This window comes from Gobio gobio, assembly GCF_949357685.1.
Source record: "Gobio gobio genome assembly, chromosome: 24".
Taxonomy (NCBI): Eukaryota; Metazoa; Chordata; class Actinopteri; order Cypriniformes; family Gobionidae; genus Gobio; species Gobio gobio.
The window spans coordinates 33,374,657-33,400,437 of record NC_137120.1 but is presented as its reverse complement, the minus strand read 5'-3'; the positions used below and the strand labels follow the sequence as shown (position 1 = coordinate 33,400,437).

The window sequence follows — 25,781 nt, the reverse complement described above, 5'->3', positions numbered from 1 at the left end:
ACTAAAATTGTTCCTAGTTCCTGCAGTGCGAATACGCCAAATAGTTCCGCCAATAGCTTTAGGAACTATGAAAAGGTTCCTCCGGTGCAAAAGCCCCTTTTATTGTGCAGTGCCACAACGAAAAAATGATGTGACGGTCAGTTAATAGAGTGGTTACTTGCAAGGAAAAGAAAAGCATAAATTCTCAATCTGTTCAGAAAAATGTTTTGGTTATTTTTGTCAGACTGCAGCTTATCAAGATGTTAAAAATGTTCATTAGCATTCATCAGCACACTCAAGAAAACTGCACAGAACAACCAAAACAAATCTGATGTGTGTTTTTTTTATACACTGAACATCATTTGTGTAATTCATGACGGCTAACCATATGCAGTAAAGTAGGCAACATATGTTAGCATCCTACAAATTAATTTACATGAGTCCATACTAAATTCTATCATTGTTTTGCACAGTTATTACTTCAGCATTAACTTTAGCTAATAGCTATTAGCTGCACTGGCTAATAGTTGCTAGCTTATAAATACTATAGAGGTCAAATCAAATACTAGGTAAAAAAAATAATAACAAATACTAAAAAATATTAGGTTAAGAAAGGGATTGCTAACACATTCAAGGCTATTTCACTACTAGCTAGCCTACTAGCTGCTACTATAGAGGTTAAACTGAATAATAGATCAACCTAAAAAATGCTAGTAGGCCTACATCTTGTAAGTATGCAGAAGTCATTATATTATTGAGAAATTGATTACTAGCATCAAAGGCTAAAAGCTACTAACTAATGCTGTCAAAATCAAACTGAATACTAGATAAACATAAATAATTAAAAATATATATATATTTTTCAAGTAGGCAAAATAGATTTGAGAATCTGATTACTAGCATCAAAGGATAATAGCTACTAGCTACCTAATGCTGTCAAAGTCAAGCTACATACTAGATGAACATACATAAGAAGTTGATTACTAGCATCAGCGGCTAATAGCTGTTAGCTACCCTTGCTAATAGCTACTAGCTACCTAATGCTGTCAAAATCAAACTGAATAAAATGATACGTAGTACCCTAGGCAATATAGATATTCTATTATTAAGAAAAATTGATTACTAACGTCAGTGGCTAATAGCTGTTAGCTACCCTTGCTAATAGCTAATAGCTACCTAATGCTGTCAAAATCAAACGGAATACTAGATAAACGTTTATAATAAAAAAATGATACTTAGTACCCTAGGCAAAATAGATATTCTATTATTAAGAAATTGATTTCTAGCATCAGTGGCTAATAGCTATTAGCTACCCTTGCTAATAGCTACTAGCTACCTAATGCTGTCAAAGTCAAATTGAATACTAGATAAACATAAATCATTGAAAAAAATGATATTTTTTTAAGTAGGCAAATTAGTCATTCTTTTATTGAGAAATGGATTACAAACCAAAGTCAATAGCTACTAGCTTGCTAATATCTATAGATGTGTAACGCTGTAAAAGTCAACCCGAATAATAGAGATAAATAAATAAATTGATACATTTTTGTAAGTATGTGAAATGGGTTACTAACTCCTCCAAGGAGATTTGAGTGATGAAATCTGTTTGAAATCCAGTTTTTCTGATAAATGACCTGAGAGACCTAAATGTGCAAATGTGTTGCAAGTGTTCGCAAAACAGACAAATTCTAAAACTACAGTAAACTCGCAGTCATTATGTCATCGGGAGACCTTATTTGAAAACTGCAGCTGATGGCTGACTCATTGTATTTTTGCTGCTCGCTTTCCACATGACAATATTGTGATGAACGATCTTTACGAGCCAGTTTTCCGCCTCTTATCTGGGAGAATTTGGAAACCTTGTTATGTTTCAGTTAATGAACCGTGGCTTGTGATGGTGAGAAAGGATTCACTTTTCCTATCTCTCTTTTCCTGAAGGTTGGGATGTTGATGAACCGGCCAAAGATGGGATAAATCCAGAAGTTCTCATTTCTCTGACAGCTCCCAAAAAGTGCGCAACAGGTTTCTCGGGGAAACATTTTCTGGCGGGACGATTCCTACCCTATGACATTCAGAAAAAATACGAACTTAATCTGCCAGAATTCCCCGGCACGGAATGTGTTATAGAACTGTAGCCGTTTATACGAACCTGTATTTTGAATAACAAGGATGTTTTTCCCCTTTTGTATTTTATAGATTGTTCTGTGGCATTCAGTTACTGACAAATATGACTAGATACTTGGGGTAGTAGGGGAGTTTTGGCTCCTAAGAAGTGGGTTTAGAATTATCTATTGAATTTTGCAAATTTTCCTGTCGATTCTTCAAAATTGCCAATACAATTTTGTTCAATACGCAAGTCTTTTAAATGTTGGATGTATTGAAAGTGCATTACCCTGATAGTGCCTCCAGTCCAATGTGCACGACACCTACAAATCCAATGCATTTCTGCAGGAATTTTACTCCAATACGAGTTTATTCACCTGTACGTTTTTTTTTTTTTGTTGGTAAAGTTGTATAGTATCTGAGGCTGACAAACATATGTGTAAATCATTTTGTTTTTACTATACATTCCTCAATGTACATGTGTTTTCTTAGTTCTTATAGTTTGAATGAATAAATTATCTATGTAAAAACTGTGTTTATTCATTTAGACGGTGTTTAAAGAAACGTTGGGTGTTATTATTTAGCCAACCCTTGGAAAATGTGCTCTATTAGCCAATATTTGGGAACAAGCGGTAGCTACGATATTCTTTAGACCATACAGTATATTATTTCTTCCCAGAGATTTATTCAAAAGTCAGGAAAAGGCGTGGGTGATATAAAGGAATGTTTCTGTCTAAAGCAACAACAGTTACAGTATGTGGACCGGAATACCGAAGCAGCGTAATGATTCATCACTAATGCTCTTTCAGGACATTGTGTAAACTCGGATATATTCATCAAAAGGTGGACATGAAATCATCCGCAGATCATATTTCCTAGTCTGCCAATAAACATTTGACATTTTTGTCCACCCCACTGAAGGCCAAAAAGTAGGTTTATTGTCTTTAAACACGCATAGAGAGCTTCACAGAGGTAACAGGCGAAAGAAGCCATATGCACTCAATATGGTGACAAAGGAAAATATAAAAATCTGTTTAGACTGAGAAGGAATCAGGGGAAATATTTTGGTCTGTGCTTTGATTTGCAAATGTGGCTGTTTATTCTGTTTTGATACCACAGTTCCCTGTAATCTATGATCTTTCTGATTTTTGCTCAGACCCATTTAGTCAAATATTTCCTGTGCTCGTCAATACTTTCAAAAAAGTTGTGCCAAAATGACCCTAAATATTGGACGACACCAAGTGACCGCATCATCCCGTCATGGATGGGAATATTTACAAATGTTTTTTCACAATTACCATTGCTCATGAACTTCAAAAATAGTCAAAAATAACAATAAAATAAAAAGAGATGCACAATATCAGTGCCATATCTGCCATTTTATATAATTTTTTTAGTTTGTCGTTATTGGTTGATGTTGGATACGTAATTGTGCATGCTCATTTCCTCTATTTTTACTTTTAGATTATCTTTCCTGTCATCTAATACACTCTTGACCCTTAAATGCATGAATGTTTCGGCAATCATTATTATATATTTGGATATTTAGTGACCCGGATCTATATCTGACACGGATGGATCTCTACCTGTCACAATAGTATAAAACATCTCTTCATATTAGAGTAACAATTACAGAAGAATAAAAAAAAATCATATTTTGTTACCTTTTGGAGCTTGGAAGGGTTCAGTTTGAGCAGATGTTTTATACCATCGTCAGAGCTCATTTCACAGGACATTAAGCTCAGGCTCATATCCACTATCCAAAACCATAATTTTCAACATCTTCAAAATCAATATTTTGATTGCTGACAGCTTCTTCACCAGATCCACCATCAAGTGACAGCGACACTAATATTTGATTGAATCGCTGAGCCATTTCAAGTTGTTTCTTCCTATTCTTTTGTTTTCTGCCTGCGGTAACTATGAGTCATTTCATCATTGTGTATCAGACATTGCCACCTTGTGGAATAAAGGTGAATTGCACTTATTCAGTCATCAAAGATTAAATTATTGTTGTGCATATAAATACACTGTTACACAGCTCGGGTCGTTAGCGACTCTATACAATTTTTTTTACAAAAAAATTAATGGGAAAACAACCATTCTTTTATTAAAAAAATTCTTGTTATATTGTTTATAATGAATTGATTGAGGAAAACTAAGGAGGTTGAGAGGAGGAGGGTAGTGAATGACTTCCCGGGTCTCTAAAGACCCGAGGTATGCGTTTAAACGGTTAAAGTTCATCTTTAAAAACAATAATGATTTAATAACACTGTTAAATGTAATATTTAGTAACTTTAAAAATGAATACAAATTCATTGTAGTGTTTCTATTGATTTTTGATTTTAGTGTTGTATTTTTAAAGGTGTCATGAACTGGCTTTTTACATTTTTGTATACTGTTGTCTGAGGTCAACTTATGACGTTGCGTGGTTTTTACATTCAAAAACATCATGACGAATAAGTAATAGGCTATTTTCTGCCCTGGTTTTGAGGCTCTCTGAAGAAATGCTCTGTTTTGATGGGCGTGCCACACTGAAGACTTGGAAGTAAACGGCCACGGCTAGGATTGGATAAGATTTGCATATTTAATGAGCTTCAGCTCCCCTCAGTACATGTGGAAATTGTTTTGAAAGCGTGCAGAGAAACGTTCACAGGGCTTTTATCAAACAAACACAATGATTCATCTCTCATCCACCCGCGATTGATTGGAATGTTATTTTTTTATTACTTGGCTGGCGGAATCGGTGAATAACCGCGACCCACTATTTTAAGATAGCCCGTCGGTAGGCCGGGCTTATGTTTTGGTAGCCCATCTGAAAAACACATAGGCATAGGACTTTGGGCTTTGCGAGCCCTGGCCCATAACATTACGAGTCCGAGTCTGATCACGAATGAACCAATAACGCCTCAAATAAAGGATTCTCCAGCCTTTGACAGCATGCTAAGATATGTTCAGTAAGACACGTACACATAATCAATACGATCTGTAACAATGCAATACTAACACATATAAAAAACATGTTTGACTCGCATAAGTGTGTTGCACCGTTCCTGTCGGATCCAATATAGAAGGCACAGCATTGAGTTTTAATCTCAATATGTCTGCAAATCCAGTCTCGACCTCTCTTGTTTACATTCGATTCCGCGGTGAAATGAAGCGAACAAACACGCAATGTCTTACACACGTGAGCTGGAACCGGCATGTTTATTGCTCGGTAGCGCAACCCGTTTAGCTCCACAAGTCGGTGGGCGGGGCTACAGAAGCAAGCACACATATTTATCTGTTGAGGCGGTGTTTCAGCATACGATGACATCAATGGTCGACATATTCTGAGATCGAGTGTTTGCTGGGCCTGGTGTCAATAAAAAGTTTTCTTTGACTAACAAGGAAGTTTTCAGCTCCGAAACTTACAGGATATTTTATATCACGATTAACTTTTATATATCAAAGGCTCAAGGGAGAGTTAATTTCTCAATTCATCACCTCTTTAATACAAAGTTCAAAAGTCATGGAACTCTAGATGGCGTAGGCTGATAGGTCTTTAACTCAATCTGCTGCAATCACATCATTCTAGAGCACAGCTGATTGGTTCCTGCTCAACTTTCACTTGGTCAGCGTTTGCTATAGCAGAACAGCGTTCTTTCAGAAACCCTCCACCTTCCCCAGCTCCACCTGTAAAGATCTGCTACGGGTAATTCATGTATGCATTGTACAGCAGCAACATGTCTTACTTGCTCACAGCAGTGTGTATGTATTGGCAGTAGCAAGTCCTTGCTCTGCAGAAGCAGCGTAACAGATCTCCTCCACCAAGACCAAACATATCAACATTGTCATTTCCATTACCACGCCAAACACTCCGAGAATTGTCATGACAGAAATTTGTTAAGACAGTAATATCGACCATTTATCGTTATCAACTGATCGGTATTCATCAAAATTGTAGTATCACTGCAAATTAAAGGTGAGGTATGTAATTTCTGAGCAACTTGCGGCACCATGCCGAAGGTTTCACTCCCACAACAGAATTGAATTCCAAATTCACACCATTTTTGATGTGCTTGTCTTATTTCTATTCTATACACATTACGCTAGACATTTAACCTCCAAAAAATGCGAAATAGTTATTGTGAATCAGTTCGAAATGTTGAACCATTTGACGGTTTACAACTCCCTTTGTATTCACCTATTTTTTGCAACGTTGGAGGAACATTCCTGAAACGCTCAACAGTCGCACGTCAGTAAAATATGAACAGTCCATTATGAAATAAACAGATTTTTAGAAATCCAATTCATCTGCTGCCATCACATTAACATCTTCATTTGCGGTTGAAATGATGTAATGCGCCAGGCCAGAACATAATAAAACACACAATGTGATGTTGTTCTGATCTCTGGTAATGCAACCTATCTTGATTAAAAACACAAACATATCATATTTTATTCCTGTTGCAACATTCACCTTTCTCCTACATCTCTGTGTGTTGTTTTTTGTCTGTTGGAATGATATAAGGACACAGATGTTAGCGCACTGGCCAATGGCGAGCAGGAGGGGGCTGGTCTGGACCATTCTCCACTTCATCCTGTCTTTTAAAACTCTGGGAACTTCACAAAACTATCAGACTTGATTTTGAAGGACAGGGGAAACTAATTCATTGGTCAAGTCTCTCAAAAACTTGACAAACCCATTCTTTTTTTAGTGTGTGTGTGTGTGTGTGTGTGAGCGTGTCTTTAATTTATTTTTTGTTACCAACAGCTGCCCATCAGTGACAGTGGCACTATGTGGGACTTCACAGTCGTGACGTTGGTGCTGTCTACCGTCTTTGTTGTGTCTCTGGCACAAGGTAATGTCATTTAAATAATCTCATAACTGTCCTAATTAGAACATGTAAGGATGTTATTAATGAATTATGTAACAGTTTGGATGCAGCTGTCAGCACTTAAGACGTAAGACAAACAGTGAAAGCTTGTTTGTTTGTGAGAGCTGTATCAGCTTACATGGCTGGAGTGATCTTTAGTAAATTTGCTTACAAATCGGCGTTTGTTTGACTCTGTTTGCATATTAATTGACAATTTGAAAAGAAAGTGGTTGCTAGTTATGTAAATGGTGAAAAAAGATGATGGTGATGAATGTGAATTTTAAGCCGCTAGCATCTACTCCAGCTGTTATGTATTGCAACGAATAACCGCACATTTATTAAAGTGTTCTGACCTTATCAAGTTGCCATTAATGACATTTCACCCATAAAGCCTTATAAAAAACAGTAAATGTATCACAGAGCAGCATTTATTTTTCTGATTCTGTCAGCGTCATTCAAACGTCTTTGCTTTGGAAAAAGTATAACCATAGAGGAATAAATTATTTGAATGACTGATTGTGGCGAAATAGGCTACTGGAAAACTGCCTACCGTCCCAGACAGAAATTTGGAGCAGCACCGGTTTATCCACCTCTATTCCATTCACTGTCACTCCACAGTGGTCTCCGGTCCTCAACCTCTCTGCGGAATTTATTACCTGTTTCTCAACACAAGTAGACAGCCGGCACGGAAAATAGCGCGTGGCATTGCTGAGGTCTGGGTCAAGGCTTTTAAAAACCTTTAGGACTAAAACTCTTAGTTTTAAATAACCAGATGTCGCTCAGTCATCCGTTAATGAGCTGCAAGCCCGCCTGTCCGTGCCAGTTTCATCCAGGGCACGACGAAGCCATTTTCAACGCTCCAAAGTAAATATTGCCACTCTCTAATCTGCTCCATTCAAACGATTTATTCTCCAGATGTTTCACTTTGCTCTGAAGTTCAGCTGCCCGGTACATCGATCTCTGTTTCTTTGATGTGAAAAAGAGGGTGGAAAGAGGGATCAAAGGTAATGTGCGAGAGGCTACACGTCTCAATTTCGCTCTTTTCCGTGAAGTGGCTTAAAAAGTGGTTAAACGAACACCTCTTACTCTTAATTCTGACCGGACACGCTGCATTTAGCAGATTTCACAAAGGAATTGTGTATACAATGATACATAGTATTATTTTTGAACATAGTGTGCGTTATCTGTTGCCGCCATTTTATAAAAACGCTTGATTCGTTCGTTAGTGATTTTCTCTCATTTACACCCCTTATGGGAGGTAAAATCACTTCACATGTATATATATTAGGGCTGTCAAAAGATTAATCGCGATTAATCGCATGCAAAATAAAAGTTTGTGTTTACATAATATATGTGTGTACTCTGTTAATTATTATTTATAAATAAATACACACACATGCATGTATATATTTAAGAAATATTTGCATGTATATACATTTATATAATCTATAATATATATAAATATAAATGTTTTATATATAAAAATAATATTTTTTTCTTAAATATATACATGCTTGTGTGTGTATTTATATATAAATAATAATTAACAGAGTACACACACATATATTATGTAAACACAAACTTTTATTTTGGATGCGATTAATCGCGATTAATCTTTTGACAGCCCTAATATATATATATATATATATATATATATATATATATATATATATATATATATATATATATATATATATATATATATATATATATATTTTTTTTTTTTTTTTTTTTTTTTTTTCCAGCACTAATAATATATATATAAACAAAAACTTTTATGTTAGATTTGATTAATCACGATTAATCGATTTGACAGCACTTATAATAATTAATCTACAATGAGTAAGATATTATTAAGATTTCTTTTCAAAGAAAGTGTCTTTTTAAGTGCATTTGTGTACATGGACGAAGAGAAAAATCTGTGCAGAAAGACAAATGACATATTCAAGATGTGATCTACAGAAACAAGTATTAATTATTAATAATAATTAGTGCTGTCAAATCGATTAATCACGATTAATCGCATCTAGCATAAAAGCATATATAGGCTATACACACACACACACACAAATATATTGGTGCTGGGGAAACATTCATCGTGATTAATCACATCCAAAATAAACGTTTGTTTTCATAATTTATATGTGTGTGTACTGTGCATAATTATTTTGTATATATAAAAATACACACACATGCATGTATATATTTAAGAAAAATATGTTATATTTTTTTATAAAAAATGTATATTTATATATAAAATAAATTACATATACAGTATATACATGCAAATATTTCTTAAATATATACGTGCATGTGTGTGCATTTATGTATACATAATTATACACACACATATATTATGTAAATACAAACTTTTATTTTGGGTGCGATTAATCACAAAAAAATGTTCCCCAGCACTAATAATAATAATAATAATAATAATAATAATAAATATAAAATACTTATAACAAACTTTTATGTTAGATGCGATTAATCGCGATTAATCTATTTGACAGCACTAATAATAATAATTCATCTACACACAAAACATTTTTTGGGGTTGTTTCAACCCATGTTTGGGTCAAATATGGACAAACCCAACTGTTGGGTTAAAAAATATATAGTATTTTAAATAATAAAATTATAAATTTTTGACCCAAACATGGTTTGAATGAACCCAGCATTTTGTTGTTGTTGTGTAGATTAATTATTATCAGTGCTGTCAAATAGATTAATCGCGATTTACCCAGCATTTTTAGAGTGTAGTTTTATATATTTTTAAAGAATTTAAAATTAATTATTTAGAATTAAAATATTTACTGGAAAACAAACTAAGTGGCTAATTAGAGTCTTTTTAATGAGAAAAATACTTTTGTCCAGTGCAAAACAAATGTCTAAATTCAAGCCGACACTTGCTCAAATATTTGATAAAACAGTTCAAAGACGAGGGAAACGAACCCAGATCATTAAAAAAAAACACCAATCTGGCTATGGTTTCATTATTATGCAGTGACAATGGAGCAGTTCAGTTTAGAATAATAGAGCACAGATGCATCCCACTTCAGAGTCTATGGAACAGTTGGTGTCTTCTAATCTTCTTCTCAACCCAATCAGACAGAGCTCACCATCTTCCATTCGAGCACACCTCAGCCAGGACGTGTGCCAGATGCACAAAACTACTTCCACATGTTTGCCGACGCAGGATAAACACACAGACAAAACCACTTTGGAGCTCTCATTTGCATTCATTAAAACACGATGGGATGTGGAATGCAATTTCGAGACCACTGCCCGGGCACACTGCCTTCTTAAATGAAATGCCTCTGATTTCAAACAAATCCCTACTTGTATACTGCGTTAAAGACATCGCAGTGTTTTCACACTCGCCCCATACATGTATGAGAATGTGGGCTAGCACTATAGCGCTTTGTCAAAGGGATTACATAACACGCCAAAATGATTTACCTTTCTTTTTTGACAGAACCTGGGAAAAACTTTCAGAAAGGATGATGCTAGTGCCAGCTAAATTTTGGCATGTTTTTGAGTCTATCCCGGGAGGCTTTTATTTACAGACAGTAGAGGGGATGTATGTCTACAGCATGTGCGCTAACCGCTTTGCCACAGCTTTGACGTAGCTCTTTTATTAAAACCCAACCCTTGCATGTTTTTTGATTAGCTTCTGGCTTGGGTAGCAATACTCTGAACGCACATTAAAAAGGGGGAATGTCTTATTAAAAGGCCACAGACTGTTATTTGCATGAATGGATTAATTGTCTGAGTATGGCTATTGGACACTGTGCAGACTTTATGAGGTGACGCGAGACGTCCTGAAAGGGTAATGATACGGCACTTTATAGTGTGGGGTAAAACCCCTGGCAATAACATAGGTACAAAATAATCACAAAATTGCTGAATGAAGTTTAAATTACCCTCCTGTGTGAGAGTCATCTCCCAAAATATACTTGACATGAGTGGTTTGTTATGGGAGGGCAGGGTGTCAGTCTATGTTAGGAGAACACTGATGTATAAATAGTAGCTAGTTTCCACTGCAAAGTAAATAATTTGTACGCACCTGATCCTAATAATGCGTGTTACTGGGTGTGGATATTACAAGGTTCCACTGAGGCCATGGACACGCAGTTCTTCCGTCTTGAAATAAAACAGACTATATTATGTGATGCGGTTGTTGCTAATTATATTGGTGGCCATTGTAGGTGTTATAAAGATTTATTGTTCAAGTTTCTGGAAAAACTTTAAGCCATGCAGATGATATGTATTCAAGCTTGACGTAATTTGTCATTCTCTTTCAATTCACTTATCCCATGATTTACTCACCCTCCAGCCATCCTAAGTGTAGCTATATGACTTTTGTCTGTCAGATGAACACAATCTGTGTTACATTTACATTTATGCATTTAGCAGACGCTTTTATCCAAAGCGACTTACAACTGAGGAGTACAGGAAGCGATCCGTCATGAAGAGGCAGCGAAACACAGAAAGTGCCTGAAGTACTAAGTTTTGGACATTACACAGAGCATCATACGCTAGGGCCGGGAAGAAGTAGAGGAAAATAGAAGGAAAATAAGTTTTTAATGAGTTATATTAAAAAATGTAATTGCTCTTCCAAGCTTTATAATGGTAGTATATGGTCCTGATTTCGAAGTCTAAAAAAGTGCATCCATCCATCATAAAAGTAATCCATATTACTTCAGGGGGTTAATGGGTTAGTTCACCCAAAAATGAAAATAATGTAATTTATTACTCACCCTCATGTCGTTCCACACCCGTAAGACCTCTGTTCATCTTCCGAACACAAATGAAGATATTTGTGTTGAAATCCGATGGCTCAGTGAGGCCTGCATAGCCAGCAATGACATTTCCTCTCACAAGATCCATTAATGTACTAAAAACATATTTAAATCAGTTCATGTGAGTACAATGGTTCAATATTAATATTATAAAGTGACAAGAATATTTTTGTTGCGCCAAAAAAACTAAATAACGACTTATATAGTGATGGCCGATTTCAAAACACTGCTTCATGAAGCTTGATTCAACATGCTGATTCATAACGCTCCGAATCATGATTCGACAGGCTGATTCATAACTCTCCGAATCATGATTCGACACGCTAATTCATAACGCTCCGAATCATGATTCAACACACTGATTCAAAACGCTCCGAATCATGATTCAACACGCTGATTCATAACGCTCCGAATCATGATTCAACATGCTGATTCATAACGCTCCGAATCATGATTCAACACGCTGATTCATAACGCTCTGAATCATGATTCAACACGCTGATTCATAACGTTCTGAATCATGATTCAACACGCTGATTCATAACGCTCCGAATAATGATTCAACACGCTGATTCATAACGCTCCGAATCATGATTCGACACGCTGATTCATAACGCTCCGAATCATGATTCGACACGCTGATTCAAAACGCTCTGAATCCTGATTCGACACGCTGATTCAAAACGCTCTGAATCCTGATTCAACACGCTGATTCATAACGCTCTGAATCATGATTCAACACGCTGATTCATAACGCTCCGAATCATGATTCAACACGCTGATTCATAACGCTCCGAATCATGATTCAACATGCTAATTCATAACGCTCCGAATAATGATTCAACACGCTGATTCATAACGCTCCGAATCATGATTCAACACGCTGATTCATAACGCTCTGAATCATGATTCATAACGCTGATTCATAACGCTCCGAATCATGATTCAACACGCTGATTCATAACGATCCGAATAATGATTCAACACGCTGATTCATAACGCTCCGAATCATGATTCAACATGCTGATTCATAACGCTCTGAATCATGATTCAACATGCTGGTTCATAACGATCTGAATCATGATTCAACACGCTGGTTCATAACGCTCTGAATCATGATTCAACATGCTGATTCATAACGCTCTGAATCATGATTCAACACGCTGATTCATAACGCTCCGAATAATGATTCAACACCCTGATTCATAACGCTCCGAATCATGATTCAACACGCTGATTCATAATGCTCCGAATCATGATTCGACACGCAGATTCATAACGCTCTGAATCATGATTCAACACACTGATTCATAACGCTCTGAATCATGATTCAACATGCTGATTCATAACACTCTGAATCATGATTCAACACGCTGGTTCATAACGCTCTGAATCATGATTCAACACGCTGGTTCATAACGCTCTGAATCATGATTCAACACGTTGGTTTATAACACTCTGAATCATGATTCAACACGCTGGTTGATAACACTCTGAATCATGATTCAACATGCTGATTCATAACTATCTGAATCATGATTCAACACGCTGATTCATAATGCTCCAAAGCTTCATGAAGCATTATTTTGAAATCGGTTGTCACTATATAAGTCGTTATTTCATTTTTTTGGCGCACCAAAAATATTCTTGTTGCTTTATAATATTAATATTGAACCACTGTACTCACATGAACTGATTTAAATATGTTTTTAGTACATTAATGGATCTTGAGAGAGGAAATGTCATTGCTGGCTATGCAGGCCTCACTGAGCCATCAGATTTCAACAAAAATATCTTAATTTGTGTTCTGAAGATGAACGCAGGTCTTACGGGTGTGGAACGACATGAGGGTGAGTAATAAATTACATTATAAGTGTGCACTCCAGTTATGTTGTTTGCTGCTTTCAATGATTGCGCTCTTTACAGTTCGGTGGATTCTGATTGGCTGTCAATGTTTTCATCATTCATCAGCTGAAAAAAAACCCTAACAATATCGTTGTCTGTGGCGTTATCATTATAAGTGTGGTATGAACTTTCATATTGTCATAGAATTAGAACCATTGTTAAAACTTTCTAGGGTTACACTTTATTTTAAGGTGTCTTACATATTTATATATTTAAGTACTAAGTAATAATAATTAACTACATTACAATATGGTTAGGAATAGAGGTTGGTTGAGGGTTAGTTGCATGTAATTATGCATAATTTATAGTTATTACTATAGTAACTACATGTAACAAGGACACTGTAAAATAAAGTGTTACCCTTTATGGTTATCGCTAGTTATCGTTCTTGGTTTGAAGGCCTTTACTATCATGACGGGGGAGTTTGAAGAGAAGAACATTACATGGAGCAGACAACTGAAATGACTGTGCGCTTTTCTTTAATAATTTTTTTTCAATAAGTGTGGTACTTAGAAAAGCAGTTTAAAAGCAACAAGGTGCCACTAACTCAGCAGGCCACTCAGGATAAGTGTACAACCGAAATAATGACATTCGCATATTCTGTGATCTATACTTTGGGCATGACAAGCTCTCTATCAGGTGAACCTGCAAGGTAAATCAATGCAGAATTTGAGAGGCATATAATCACAGTAATGGCGGCTTGGAGTAAGTCCTGCGAAGCTTCTACGGTGACTGACATGTCTGCCGCAGATAAGCGCTTCAGTGTGTGTTGAGTAATGCCAGTAACGATCCACTGTCAAGACACTGTGCTGTTTCTACTTGAGCATGTTAGGCTTGGCTGCATCTGTGGGACACGTCTCCTTTGAGAAAAAAGTAACGGCATTGGTGAATGAATCCCTCGGTCTATGATTTTCTTATCACGGCACACTATGAGCAAGTTCTGGAAAGCGGTTCAGGGATTTACCTTCGACAGATAGGACAGTCCACACGAAGCACCGGAGGCCCACTGTCCTTCGCCTGGGGTGTGGGAGTGCATCTTCTGGTAATGTGTCATCTAGAAAGCATGTGTTTGTTCCCATTACTCTATCGTTTCCTTTGGGGCCCTGGCTAGTAAGTGTCTCCAGATTAGTTTGAGAATGGATGTAGGGGATCAGGACCGTCGTGCGTGCTCCACTTCCATATGTTTGTAGCATCTCCCAACGCGACCAGGCAGTGCAGAAACGGACCAAATGTGTCGTCCTCAGGCCAATCGTGAGATCAGATATCAGGTGCTAACTCAAAACCGGTTGGACGTGATTCAGAAGGGACGTAGATGCCAAGGGATGCTGAGCCGATAAAAGTAGGCCACTTGTACTCTGGTGGCACCAATGCCGAGAGCACACAAAAAGTCAGTACTTAAATATTGAATGTCTTTAGCACACATTCCATTTACCGCGAAGCCAAGCAGGATTTTCCGATCACATTCGCAGACGTGTCTGCAACCTAAGGAACGTGCAAGGAATACGTTTTTCTGATCTATTACATTGCAAACGATATTGCGCTGTAATGGATCAAACAAACTTTTTAAGACCGAATTGAGTTAGTCCCTAAGGAGGTCAGTTTAGTTGCAGCCAATGTTCCTTTGGTAGCACCTTTGCTGAGTGCGCTGTAATAAAGTTTGCATTCCCACAGGACCCATCTGGGACAGCTCACATCTTCGGAGGCTAAACCAAACGGACAGGAACAGAAAGCTGGCTTACAACAGCCTCGTGGAACCACAGACCACAGGTAGTTATGGATATATTAACATGCTCTCTTTATGCAATCAACTAATTTGTGGTGTCCTAGTTAATCCAAACCGCATTGTGGATCTTTGTGATGCTAAAAATTGTGATGTAATGATTTCTGGAGTCATCCGTCTTCGTTAAATGTGAGCCTTAATGATGAAGGCATATAGCCACCGCAATACTGAAACAATAAGACATTGACTCCTTTACGTGTAAATGAGTTTACACATGTTCCTAATTGGAGCAAAAGACTAAGTTAGACAATTCAGGCAGCTGCCTCTGCCTCGAATAACGTCATCTGATTCATACCTCCCATGGGATAGTGTGACATAAAGCAACAAGCACTTTTGTGAGACACGGATTGTGTTTTAATATGATGCAAACAAGCTGGGCAAATCTTCTGGAGTAAACCGAGTACAATGGGGCAGAAATTTGACGTAATCTGGAAACTCTCTTTCACATCTTTGGGTCACTGGCAAGAGCATACTGTTCTTGTAAAACATCTTACCTTGATCTTTGTTTTGTGTAACCCAGGCGTGACCGAGTGGACATCCTGGTTCAACATCGACCATCCGGGAGGAAACGGCGACTATGAGAGGTTAGAAGCCATTCGCTTCTACTATCGGGAAAGGGTCTGCTCGCGACCTGTAGCCATGGAGGCCCGTACCACGGACTGGGTTGCAGCTGCGGATACAGGGGAGGTTGTCCATTCCAGTCTGGAGAAGGGCTTCTGGTGCATCAATAAGGAGCAGCCATTTGGTCGCAGCTGCTCCAACTACCATGTGCGATTCCAGTGTCCACCAGGTACGATTAGTCAAGAGACAATCCATCAAAGGAGGGAAGTGTATTCCATATGGAGGCATATGCATCATTTTAACATGAGAGTGTTATGCATTTTAACGCACAAGGTATTTTTTGTTGTTTTTTTAAGTCCACTCATACTGGACGGACTGGAGCGAATGGACGCCTTGCTCTGCCACCGCCTGTAATGACGTTGGCATCCAAGTCCGTCAGAGGAAATGCATGAGCACGCAACCTCTTCCATTGCTGCTCTCGCCCGTCTGCGTGGGACCTCACATCGAACGGAGAGAGTGTTCAACCCCACCATGTCAAGGTAAAGAAAGAATGAATATGAAATTGGAGACAACCTTTACATTTTTATATACTGACATAATCGACTGGTTGTTTCAAAGTACCTAGAAACCCCTTTAAACCAGCAAACTTTTTTTTAGCAGGATAAAGCCAGATTTTTAAACAGCAGTGAGGTGTCACACGCTCATTGTATGCTCATTGTTGGTTTTTGACACAATTCTGAATCACTTGAATCATGATGACAATCAACTCTGAATTGATGCTTATTTTCCACTCATGATCCTCGAGAGCGATCGCATCCTGCTGACATTTACATGACACATGTGGTGCCCAATTAGCTGGCTAAACCCAAACATGTTTCTGTATGTACAGAGCTTTGTTGTCTTTGATCATAAAATCAATGTAACCACACTGGCAAAGATGTCAAAATGCAGTCTGACATTTCTGTACACACACACACACACACACACACACACACACACACACACACACACACACACACATTTAACCTCTTAACTGTCACCCCCCTTTTTGAGAATGGACGTGAAAAAGCACTATCCAAACTTAAAGTCGGCATGAATTCAAAATGGACAATTCTTATTTTTTATGTAATATTTTAGTTTATTATAAATGCCGTTTCTCCATCCATTTTGTTAGCAATGCCCCAATTTCAATGATCCAATCAATTCCTGAAGGACAAAATCAAGCCCCGTCCTACATTTTTTCTCATTTCAAAAGCCATTTCACTTGTCTCAATAGGGAAAAAAGAACATTCGCAATTTACGTTTCATGCTACACCTATATTTGGTCTTGTTTTATAGAAGAGACTCAGCTGATTATTTCTGAAGTGAAAATTTTAAGTATGAAAAAGTTATGGAAGTTTAAATTTACTGTAAATCAAAAGTATGTACTAAACATTTTTTATTTTATATAAAATAGATATTTTACAGTGTAATTTTTACTCTAAAATTACTATAAAATCAAAGCCATATATCTGACCAAGTTGAGTTCCAAATTTGAAGTTGATATCACAAAAATTGAAGTTCCTATAAAATTTTGTTTAGGCGTTGTATCAAAAATAGCCTGTAAAAAATGACCCTGTAACAAATTAATACATTTTTGTCCACATATCACTTCTATCACAAAATAGTCACCAAATATGGAACCTTGACACTCAGACCTTTCCGATGATACGTGTTTTGTCAAGATTAGAAAAGGCTTTGATCAAATCAATTTTGTAGAAACCTGACACCGCCCACTAGGGGAGGAGCCTGCTAAACGAATTTAAAGTACCGTTTTCATGGTAACGCAACCATTTCAAAATGGTTTTCACAGGATGAATTTGTATGAGTTTGTAAGCGTTCGAATGATACCTAATTCATGATGATTACTAAAATATGTGATATGATAAATAAATAAAAAGAACGCCAGTTAAGAGGTTAAATAGTAAAAGAATGTGGGTGGCAATTGCATGTGCAAAACTCGCCACCATGATGCTAGGGTGCTTGCCAAGACGTTGCTATTTGGTTGCTAGGGTGTTTCGAGAAGTTTTAGCATGTTCTGTTCATTTAACTTGTTAGGATGATCTAATACAGTCCGAAATGTTAATTAACCATTTTTTCCCCTTAAATTTGTACTAAACAGCCTTGTGGAGCCAATGGGGTTCATGGAGTGCTTGCTCAGTGACCTGTGGGAAGGGACGCAGGACAAGACGTAGGACATGTCACAGGTCTTCAACTAAAATTCAGTGTACAGGACGACCCGTAGAGGTCCAAAAGTGTGGAAATCCATGCCCAGGTATTGTGTATTAGAAAAAACACCCCATACAGCAACACAGTGTCAGCCCAGATACGACCCACAGTACACGAGGAATCCACACGTACCAGATGTGGGCCTGATCTGGGCAGACACTATGTTGCTGTCTGGGACACAATCTTTTGAAGAAGCCATAATATTTTTTGCTACTTTGAAATCAAAACACCTACTTTTTACAGTGGCATGCAAACGTGTCTGTCCTGGGGGACGTCCCAATAAGGACTGCAGCTACTGTATCTGCGATGGACAGACACTAAACGGGGAGGTCTTCAGCGTTACAGGCGTCCCAGTGGCTAACGCCACAGTGGCTCTGGCCAGCCAAGCCAAGGTCATCCGTGCCAACACTGATACCAAGGGTCGATTCAAGATTAAAGGACTATGCACCAACCCTCAGACCCAAGTAGTCATAAGGAAGGATAAATTTGCACCCATTATTCTCCCTGTTTCCATCAATAGCACTGGTGAACTCTGGGTACGGGCCGTCTTACAATCCTCAGGTAAAGAAAACTTGAAAAAGTTATAATATTAATACACAGAAGTTGATTATCCTACATTGATAACTTAACAAATCTTACCATGAGTTGGTTTCTCCGTCTTACAGAAAAGCCATATATTGAGAAACATCCCGAAGACAAAGTACGTTATGAGGGACAACGTGCAACCCTTTGCTGTAGAGCAACAGGAACACCAAAACCTGACAAATATTACTGGTAAAAACATTGAAGTTCATAATTAGATTTTCTGACATATGCCGTTAATGTCTTACAAAAAAATATACATTTGTTTGATTCAAAGGTACCACAATGGAACTTTATTGAATCGCACAAAATACAAGTACGATGAAGATTTGATATTGCGGGACCTGAAACCAGAGCAGTCAGGGCAATATCACTGCAAAGCAACCAGTCTGACAGGCAGCATCAAGTCTACATCAGCCGTCCTTACTGTTTTCGGTAAGTGCAAAACCATTTTAGCGGTCAACAGGGACATGTCAAAATGGCCCTAAAGAAGAAAAATAATCCCATTAAATATCGAGGTCTCCAATGAAATATTAAAGTCTATAATGTCTAGTGACATGTGCGGTACAATGTTTTATTATGTTTAAGTTGGTAGACATTACCACTTTCTAAACAAGGAATGACTGGCAAGAAGCTGTGGTGAGCAGACTAAAATCCTTAAATCCCACCCACTCTCCATATTAAAGTGAAATCCAAGCTCGTCAATAAATCCTGTTTTTTTCATCCTCAGACAAATATGTATTTCTACTTTTGCGCTCGTAACTACACATTTTAAAAATTCCCAAGATGCTTATTACCCAAGATATAGGTTGTCAGAAATAGTCTGCCGAAACGTGTGCTAAAGCAATCAGCCCTAGACTTTGTCTGAGGGATCTCTTTGCTTTTTAATCATTATGGCATATGAAATGTGCTTCGCTGAATGAAACACTAACACCTGTCGCAGCAGGATACCTAATGGAGGATGATTAATGTGTTTTGTATTCACTCTTGCATTTAAACAACAGCTACAGGAGAAAAGTTTTCTGTAAATTAAATTTCATCAACCTCAAATAAGATTACATGGTTGCTCTCTCGAATAAATGTCATTTTAAAGGAAAAAACAGCGCTCTAATGAATAAATGAGCCGCATTTACAGTGGAGTAGTAATGTGACAATAATGACTGCAGTCATTAATATGGTGACAGAATGAGATCAGAAAATTGAATCAGAAACAATACTTTGACAAGTCGTCAGACTCTCTTTTCAGGCTTCAGGGACCCAGTTTTATTTGTTTGCAATGTTCCAGTCATCACCGTGTTGTTTCCCCTGAAACGTACGAATATTTTGCTTTAAAACAAAGTGGTATGTAATGTCTTTGGCTTGTAAAGGTCAACTAATAAGATATATTTTTATAAAACCTTTTACAGTGAAACAAGTCAAAACATCTTTATAACAAGGAAAATATACTTCAGAAACTTCAATATTGAAATTGTAGCACACTGATCTCACATTTTGTTTTCACAGCTAAAGGATCCCCAGCATGCAATTCGACACCTGATTCTCACTTGATCAAATTGCCATTTGACTGCATTCAGCCAGGAACAGACTCCAAGTTTTACAACGCAGGTCGCTGTCCACACAACAAATGCCCTGGGTCGCTGGACTTCGATATGCGCTGCAGGGATGGATCCGGCTTCTGCTGTGGGGTCAAACAACTGGACACTAGAGAGATCAAATGTGGCCGTTACACCCTGCCTATCAAGGTTGTGAGTGAATGTGGCTGCCAGACCTGTGTGGAGCCCAAAGTACTTGTACGGGGCAGGGTGGTGGCAGCAGACAATGATGAACCCCTTCGCTTTGGACACATTTACATAAGGAAGGAACGGATAGGTACCACAGGATATCAGGGTGGGTTCACAATCCAGGTGTCTCCAGACACACAGCGTCTTGTGGTAAACTTTGTCGACCCTTCTGAGAAGTTAATCGACACAATCAAGGTTTTTATTTTTGACAAAAGAGGAGGTGCAGTCTATCATGATGTAAAAGTGATGAGGAAGCAGGAGCCTATTGATATCAATGCTGCGGAAAGCAACACCATTTACCTAGGTGAAATTAAAGGCGAGGACCCTATCGGACAACTGGTCATACCTCCAAACTCTTTCCACAAAAACACAGGAGAAGTGTACGAAGGGACTGTTAAGGCCAGCGTCACGTTCCTTGACCCACGCAACATTACCATGGCTGCTGCTGCCCCTGGTGATCTCAACTTTGTAGACAACGAAGGAGACATGCTGCCTCTCAGGACATACGGAATGTTTTCGGTAGATTTCCGAGATGGGGCAAACCAGGAGGTTCTAGGAGCCGGCGCAGTCCAGGTTCTCCTCGATACGGAGCATGTTAAAATGCAGGAGCACATTCCGGCTATGAAACTCTGGTCCCTCAATCCAGACACAGGCATTTGGGAGGAGGAAAGTAACTTTCAACCCACACAAAGTACCATTGCTGGCAGCGGGAGGAACAAACGAGAGGAGCGCACCTTCCTGATAGGAAATATGGAAATCAGGGAGCGTAGGTTGTTCAATCTCGATGTACCTGAAAATCGCCGCTGCTATGTCAAGGTGAGGGCGTACATGAGCGACAAGTTCCTGCCCACCGAGCAACTAGAAGGCGTGGTAATAAACTTGATAAACCTGGAGCCCAAGCCTGGTTACTCGTCAAATCCAAGGGCATGGGGTCGCTTTGATAGTGTGATAACGGGACAGAACGGTGCTTGTCTTCCAGCTTTCTGCGATGCTCAGAGGGCTGACGCGTACACCGCTTACGTCACGGCTATAATGGGAGGGGAGGAATTGGAAGCAGCCCCCTCAATGCCAAAAATGAACCCAAACATTATTGGAGTGTCTCAGCCTTACTTGGGAAAGTTAGATTACCAGCGCTCAGATCATGAGGATCCAGCACTTAAGAAAACAGCTTTCCGAATCAACCTGGCCAAACCAAACCCTAACAATTTTGATGAAACGAACGGTCCGATCTATCCTTACCAGAGTTTAATTGGATGTGAAAATGCACCTGTTGAAGCCAACCACTTTCGTTTCTTCCGTGTCGAAAAAGATAAGTACGAGTACAATGTGGTACCCTTTCAGGAGAGTGACCTCACATCTTGGACTGGAGACTACCTTTCCTGGTGGCCAAATCCACAAGAGTTCAGGGCTTGCTTCATCAAAGTTAAGATTCATGGAGCTACAGAGATCATGGTAAGGTCAAAAAACCATGGTGGCACTCATCCTCAAACAAGGGGTCAGTTGTACGGCATCAGAGACATTCGTAGTACCCGTGACTTACACCATCCCAACACCTCTGCTGCTTGCCTTGAGTTCAAGTGCAGCGGGATGCTCTTTGATCAAAGTATTGTAGACAGGTCACTCATTTCTGTGATTCCACAAGGCAACTGCCGTCGGATAGGCATCAACGGTCTCCTGCAAGAGTATCTAATAAAGCATCCTCCTGTTCTTCAGAACAATGAGTCTCATGCGTTTAATATGCTAGCTCCTGTTGATCCCCTTGGACACAATTACGGAATATACACCGTCACAGACCAGAACCCACGTGTTGCCAAAGAGATCGCCATTGGCCGCTGCTTTGATGGAACTTCAGATGGTTTTTCCAGGGAGATGAAGTCAGATTCTGGAGTGGCACTAACGTTCAGCTGCCCTAAAAGAACTGTGAATCGTGAGAGCTTATTCCAGCGCTTGCAAACAAATCCCGGCCTAACACTAACACAGATGGCAAGGGAGATGAGGGAGTCCCAGGGATTGCAAGTCAGAAGAGGGTCAACCCAAATGGTGGCCTACCCCTTTGGCCAACAGGGCAGGAGCCAGAACCGCAGAGCCACGAACACTAACAGAAGGAGACCTGCTACAAGGACACAACCAAGACAGTAGATCTTTCCTTAGGTGAGTTCTCAGAGTGCACTTTTTAACAAAAAAACATTTCAAGAAGTTGATGAAAATCAAGTGTGTGCTTTCTATCCACGTGCAGGTCTTTCAAGTTGAAAAGAATGAAGAAATAGGACTCTTGCAATGGAAATCCTAAACTTGGCCAGCTGGGTGATATTGGATGTTTTGTCCTAGAGGAGCAAAATCCTTACCTGATTTATCCGAACACATTTAAACTCTTTCTGTTTGTGTATGGAAAACTGTCCTCTCGAGTTTATTTCATTGTTTAAGAAATTTATTTTATGATTAGGCCAAATACTCATACAGGATGATGTCGTTTATTTATTTCAAATGTCAAAACGGGCTCATGTGGAGTGTCCTACGTTTAGATCATGGACTCATTTTCTCGAATTGATCAATGTCTTCCATTGATGATAGGCTAAATAGGTCGGACAAGTCTGTATGGGTTAAGGTCAAGTGTGACAGCTGCTAATTCTTTCATCAACAACATATTAGAGAACTCTGCGGGATGCAATGAACTAGACCCGAGGCAGCAAAAATGCTTTTTGTTGTGATTTGGCCAACTATTGGTCTGACCAAAGCACGACTGACCCCAGCCAAGAATTGCATCCCTTAACAGAATAAGGTAGATTAAACAAACATGTGGTGAAACATAAAGAACGATGTCCCAAACTTCAAACACATATTAATGTCCTCTTCCTCCTTTTAACCGCATGACTGGCCTAGATTTCTTTTAAAATGAAATCCAACTAACACAGTACATCTCAGTGTATGATGTCTAGATCTTCGGGTAAACTGATTGTATTTTGTTTCTTGTTTCTGTCTGTCTCCTAAAGTGCAATATCGTGTTCCAATAATGACTTGAGAGTCCTAACAAAAAACATCCTATGTTATGAGCCAATCAGCCATAGGTATGTTTCATATGCTAGGCTATTCCCTCAGCAAGTGTATATCTGAATCATAGCAAATGTGTTTTCACCTAGACGTAATGAATCTAAGCTTGCTCATCCACTGCAGCCTCCTCTCATTTAGCCAGTTGACAATGCGACATGTGCAGTTGCAGTATTTTAAAACCACCCTCAAGAAGTAACTATGGACATTAACAGGAAAAACTAATTGTGCGATTTTTACATTTAAACAACCATAAAAAAACCACGCAGACCTGCATGAGCTGGACAACTGTATTCTCTGAGGTATGTTTTGTAGGTTGCATTGCAAATAGGATTTCATTATGGTAATTCTGCTTTGATTTGTCTAATCCCTAAAATTCACTATCCTGTGTTGGTTCAAAGAAGGAAGTTAATTGGGTTGACAGTGCAAGTTTTAATAGATAATGGAGGAAAAGTTTATTGTCTGTGTCTCCAAAGATGTACAGCTTTCCCAGTTTGGGTAGAATATAAACAATATTGTGAAATCAAATCAAATTAAATCTTAAAAGACACAAAAATTTAAACAATTTAGATTCATCTGACATCTTCAAGAAAATAATCCAATAGAGAAATGTACACTATAAAATTGTGGCAGAATATTTCTAAAATATCTCCAAATATGAGATTTTTGTAGAAAGTGTGTTAAATTGTGCCGTTAACAGCACATTGTTGTGGCCAACTATATAGAATCATGAGGAAATTAAATATCATATTAATACCACATTTTTCCCCATTTAAACTGTAAAATACATTGCTGTGTGTACACCAAGTACACACTCCTAAAATCATGTTTTGTTTGTTTTTTCTATCCTAGACAGTCTCACCTGTAAGTGATGTTGAGTCACACATTTGTAACTTGAATAACTTTAAACTTCTGTAATTTTGTAATATATCCAGTTAATGTAACCTTTGGTCTTTCAGCATATCTATACTGTACATTTCTATTTCAGAGGCAAGCTGGAAGTGGATATTGGAGGAATACGGTGCTAAATAAAATTTGTTGGCCTCCAGTTAGCTTTTAAAAGAGTGTTTGTCCTCGCTTCAACTGTCTGGCTGGTCTCAGGGAGACTACAAAATTTCCAGGAATATCCTCTGGCAAAATATGCGTTGATAACTCGACCGCATCGTCCACACTACAAAGTGAGAGTTTGAATAGTTGCCTCTGCGCTCTCGGAAATCTCTCATGCTTGCTTCACAAACGTAAACACAAATGCTGAAAATCTATGCAAATCATATTGTAACTTAGACTGCATGAAATTTCCTGCCTTGCTATCTCAAAAGCCAGTTTTATGTGTAAATTGTGGATTAAAATGTCTGTCAATTTTACCAGAATGTAAATAAAGATCTCTTGTAAACATGTTCTATCCACATTGTTTTTATTCCATCAAACTTAAATACAAAAAAATGTGCACAAAAATAAAAAATAAAATATCACAAGTATAAATATTTTACATTGTAAAAAGGAAAAGAAAAAAAAAAGCCAATGTTTGAGCATTGCATAGCTTTAACTACAGATAACCTATATTTATTTTGCATTAAATGGATAGTTCACCCAAAAATTAAAATTCCCCATTGATTTACTCACCCTCAAGTAATCCTAGGTGTATATGACATTCTTCTTTCAGACAAATACAATCAAGAGTTGTATAAAAAAAAGGTCCTGGCTCTTCCAAGCTTTATAATGGCAGCCCAAAATTTGAATCCCAAAAAAATGCATCAATCCATGATAAAAGTACTCCACACGGTTCCAGGGGGTTAATAAAGGCCTTCTGAAGCGAATCCATGGGTTTGTGTAAGAAAAATATCCATATTTAAAGGTGCACTATGTAACATTTTTTCAGTAAAATATCCAAAAACCACTAGGCCAGTGTTATACATTTTGTTCAGTTGAGTACTTACAATATCCCAAATGTTTCCAACTATTTGTAAATCGTGAGAAATTGCTATTTTAACCAAGGAACCGGGACGTGTGAGGGAGTTGATTGCGTCATTTCTGTGTTTCCCTCGGTTTCCGGTTTTATTTTGCAGAAACGCTTTACTCTCACTGCAGTGTGCAACAAATGTCATAGCAGCCG

General features: G+C 38.2%; 2 protein-coding genes across 3 annotated transcripts in view; both read left to right on the top strand.

Annotated features, from left to right (window-relative positions):
- Nucleotides 1-4,068, top strand: part of yjefn3 (YjeF N-terminal domain containing 3) — a 72,686-nt gene extending 68,618 nt beyond the window's left edge. The window contains exon 6 of one of the 2 annotated variants that reach the window (XM_079807605.1): nucleotides 1,918-4,068. In XM_079807605.1, the coding sequence (XP_079663731.1) occupies nucleotides 1,918-2,114 (197 nt within the window). In that variant the 3' untranslated portion in view covers nucleotides 2,115-4,068. The remainder of the gene's footprint in view (nucleotides 1-1,917) is intronic. The other variant, XM_079807606.1, reaches the window with a different exon arrangement.
- Nucleotides 4,069-6,702: 2,634 nt separating this feature from the next.
- On the top strand, nucleotides 6,703-25,065 carry cilp2 (cartilage intermediate layer protein 2). Its single transcript, XM_079807016.1, has 10 exons — nucleotides 6,703-6,926; nucleotides 15,323-15,418; nucleotides 15,952-16,221; nucleotides 16,349-16,531; nucleotides 18,154-18,306; nucleotides 18,504-18,821; nucleotides 18,926-19,034; nucleotides 19,120-19,277; nucleotides 20,346-22,774; nucleotides 22,860-25,065. Exons 1-9 carry the CDS (start codon nucleotides 6,863-6,865, stop codon nucleotides 22,760-22,762), a joined length of 3,768 nt encoding a protein of 1,255 aa, XP_079663142.1. The 5' UTR covers nucleotides 6,703-6,862; the 3' UTR covers nucleotides 22,763-22,774; nucleotides 22,860-25,065.
- The last annotated feature ends 716 nt before the right edge of the window (nucleotides 25,066-25,781 follow it).

Excerpts from the sequence above, each read along its gene's own strand:
- cilp2 (XM_079807016.1), top strand. The coding sequence starts at position 6,863 with ATGTGGGACTTCACAGTCGTGACGTTGGTGCTGTCTACCGTCTTTGTT. Across the intron at positions 15,419-15,951 it reads CGTGGAACCACAGACCACAG|GCGTGACCGAGTGGACATCC; the intron begins GTAGTTATGGAT and ends TGTGTAACCCAG. Across the intron at positions 19,035-19,119 it reads AAACCTGACAAATATTACTG|GTACCACAATGGAACTTTAT; the intron begins GTAAAAACATTG and ends TTTGATTCAAAG.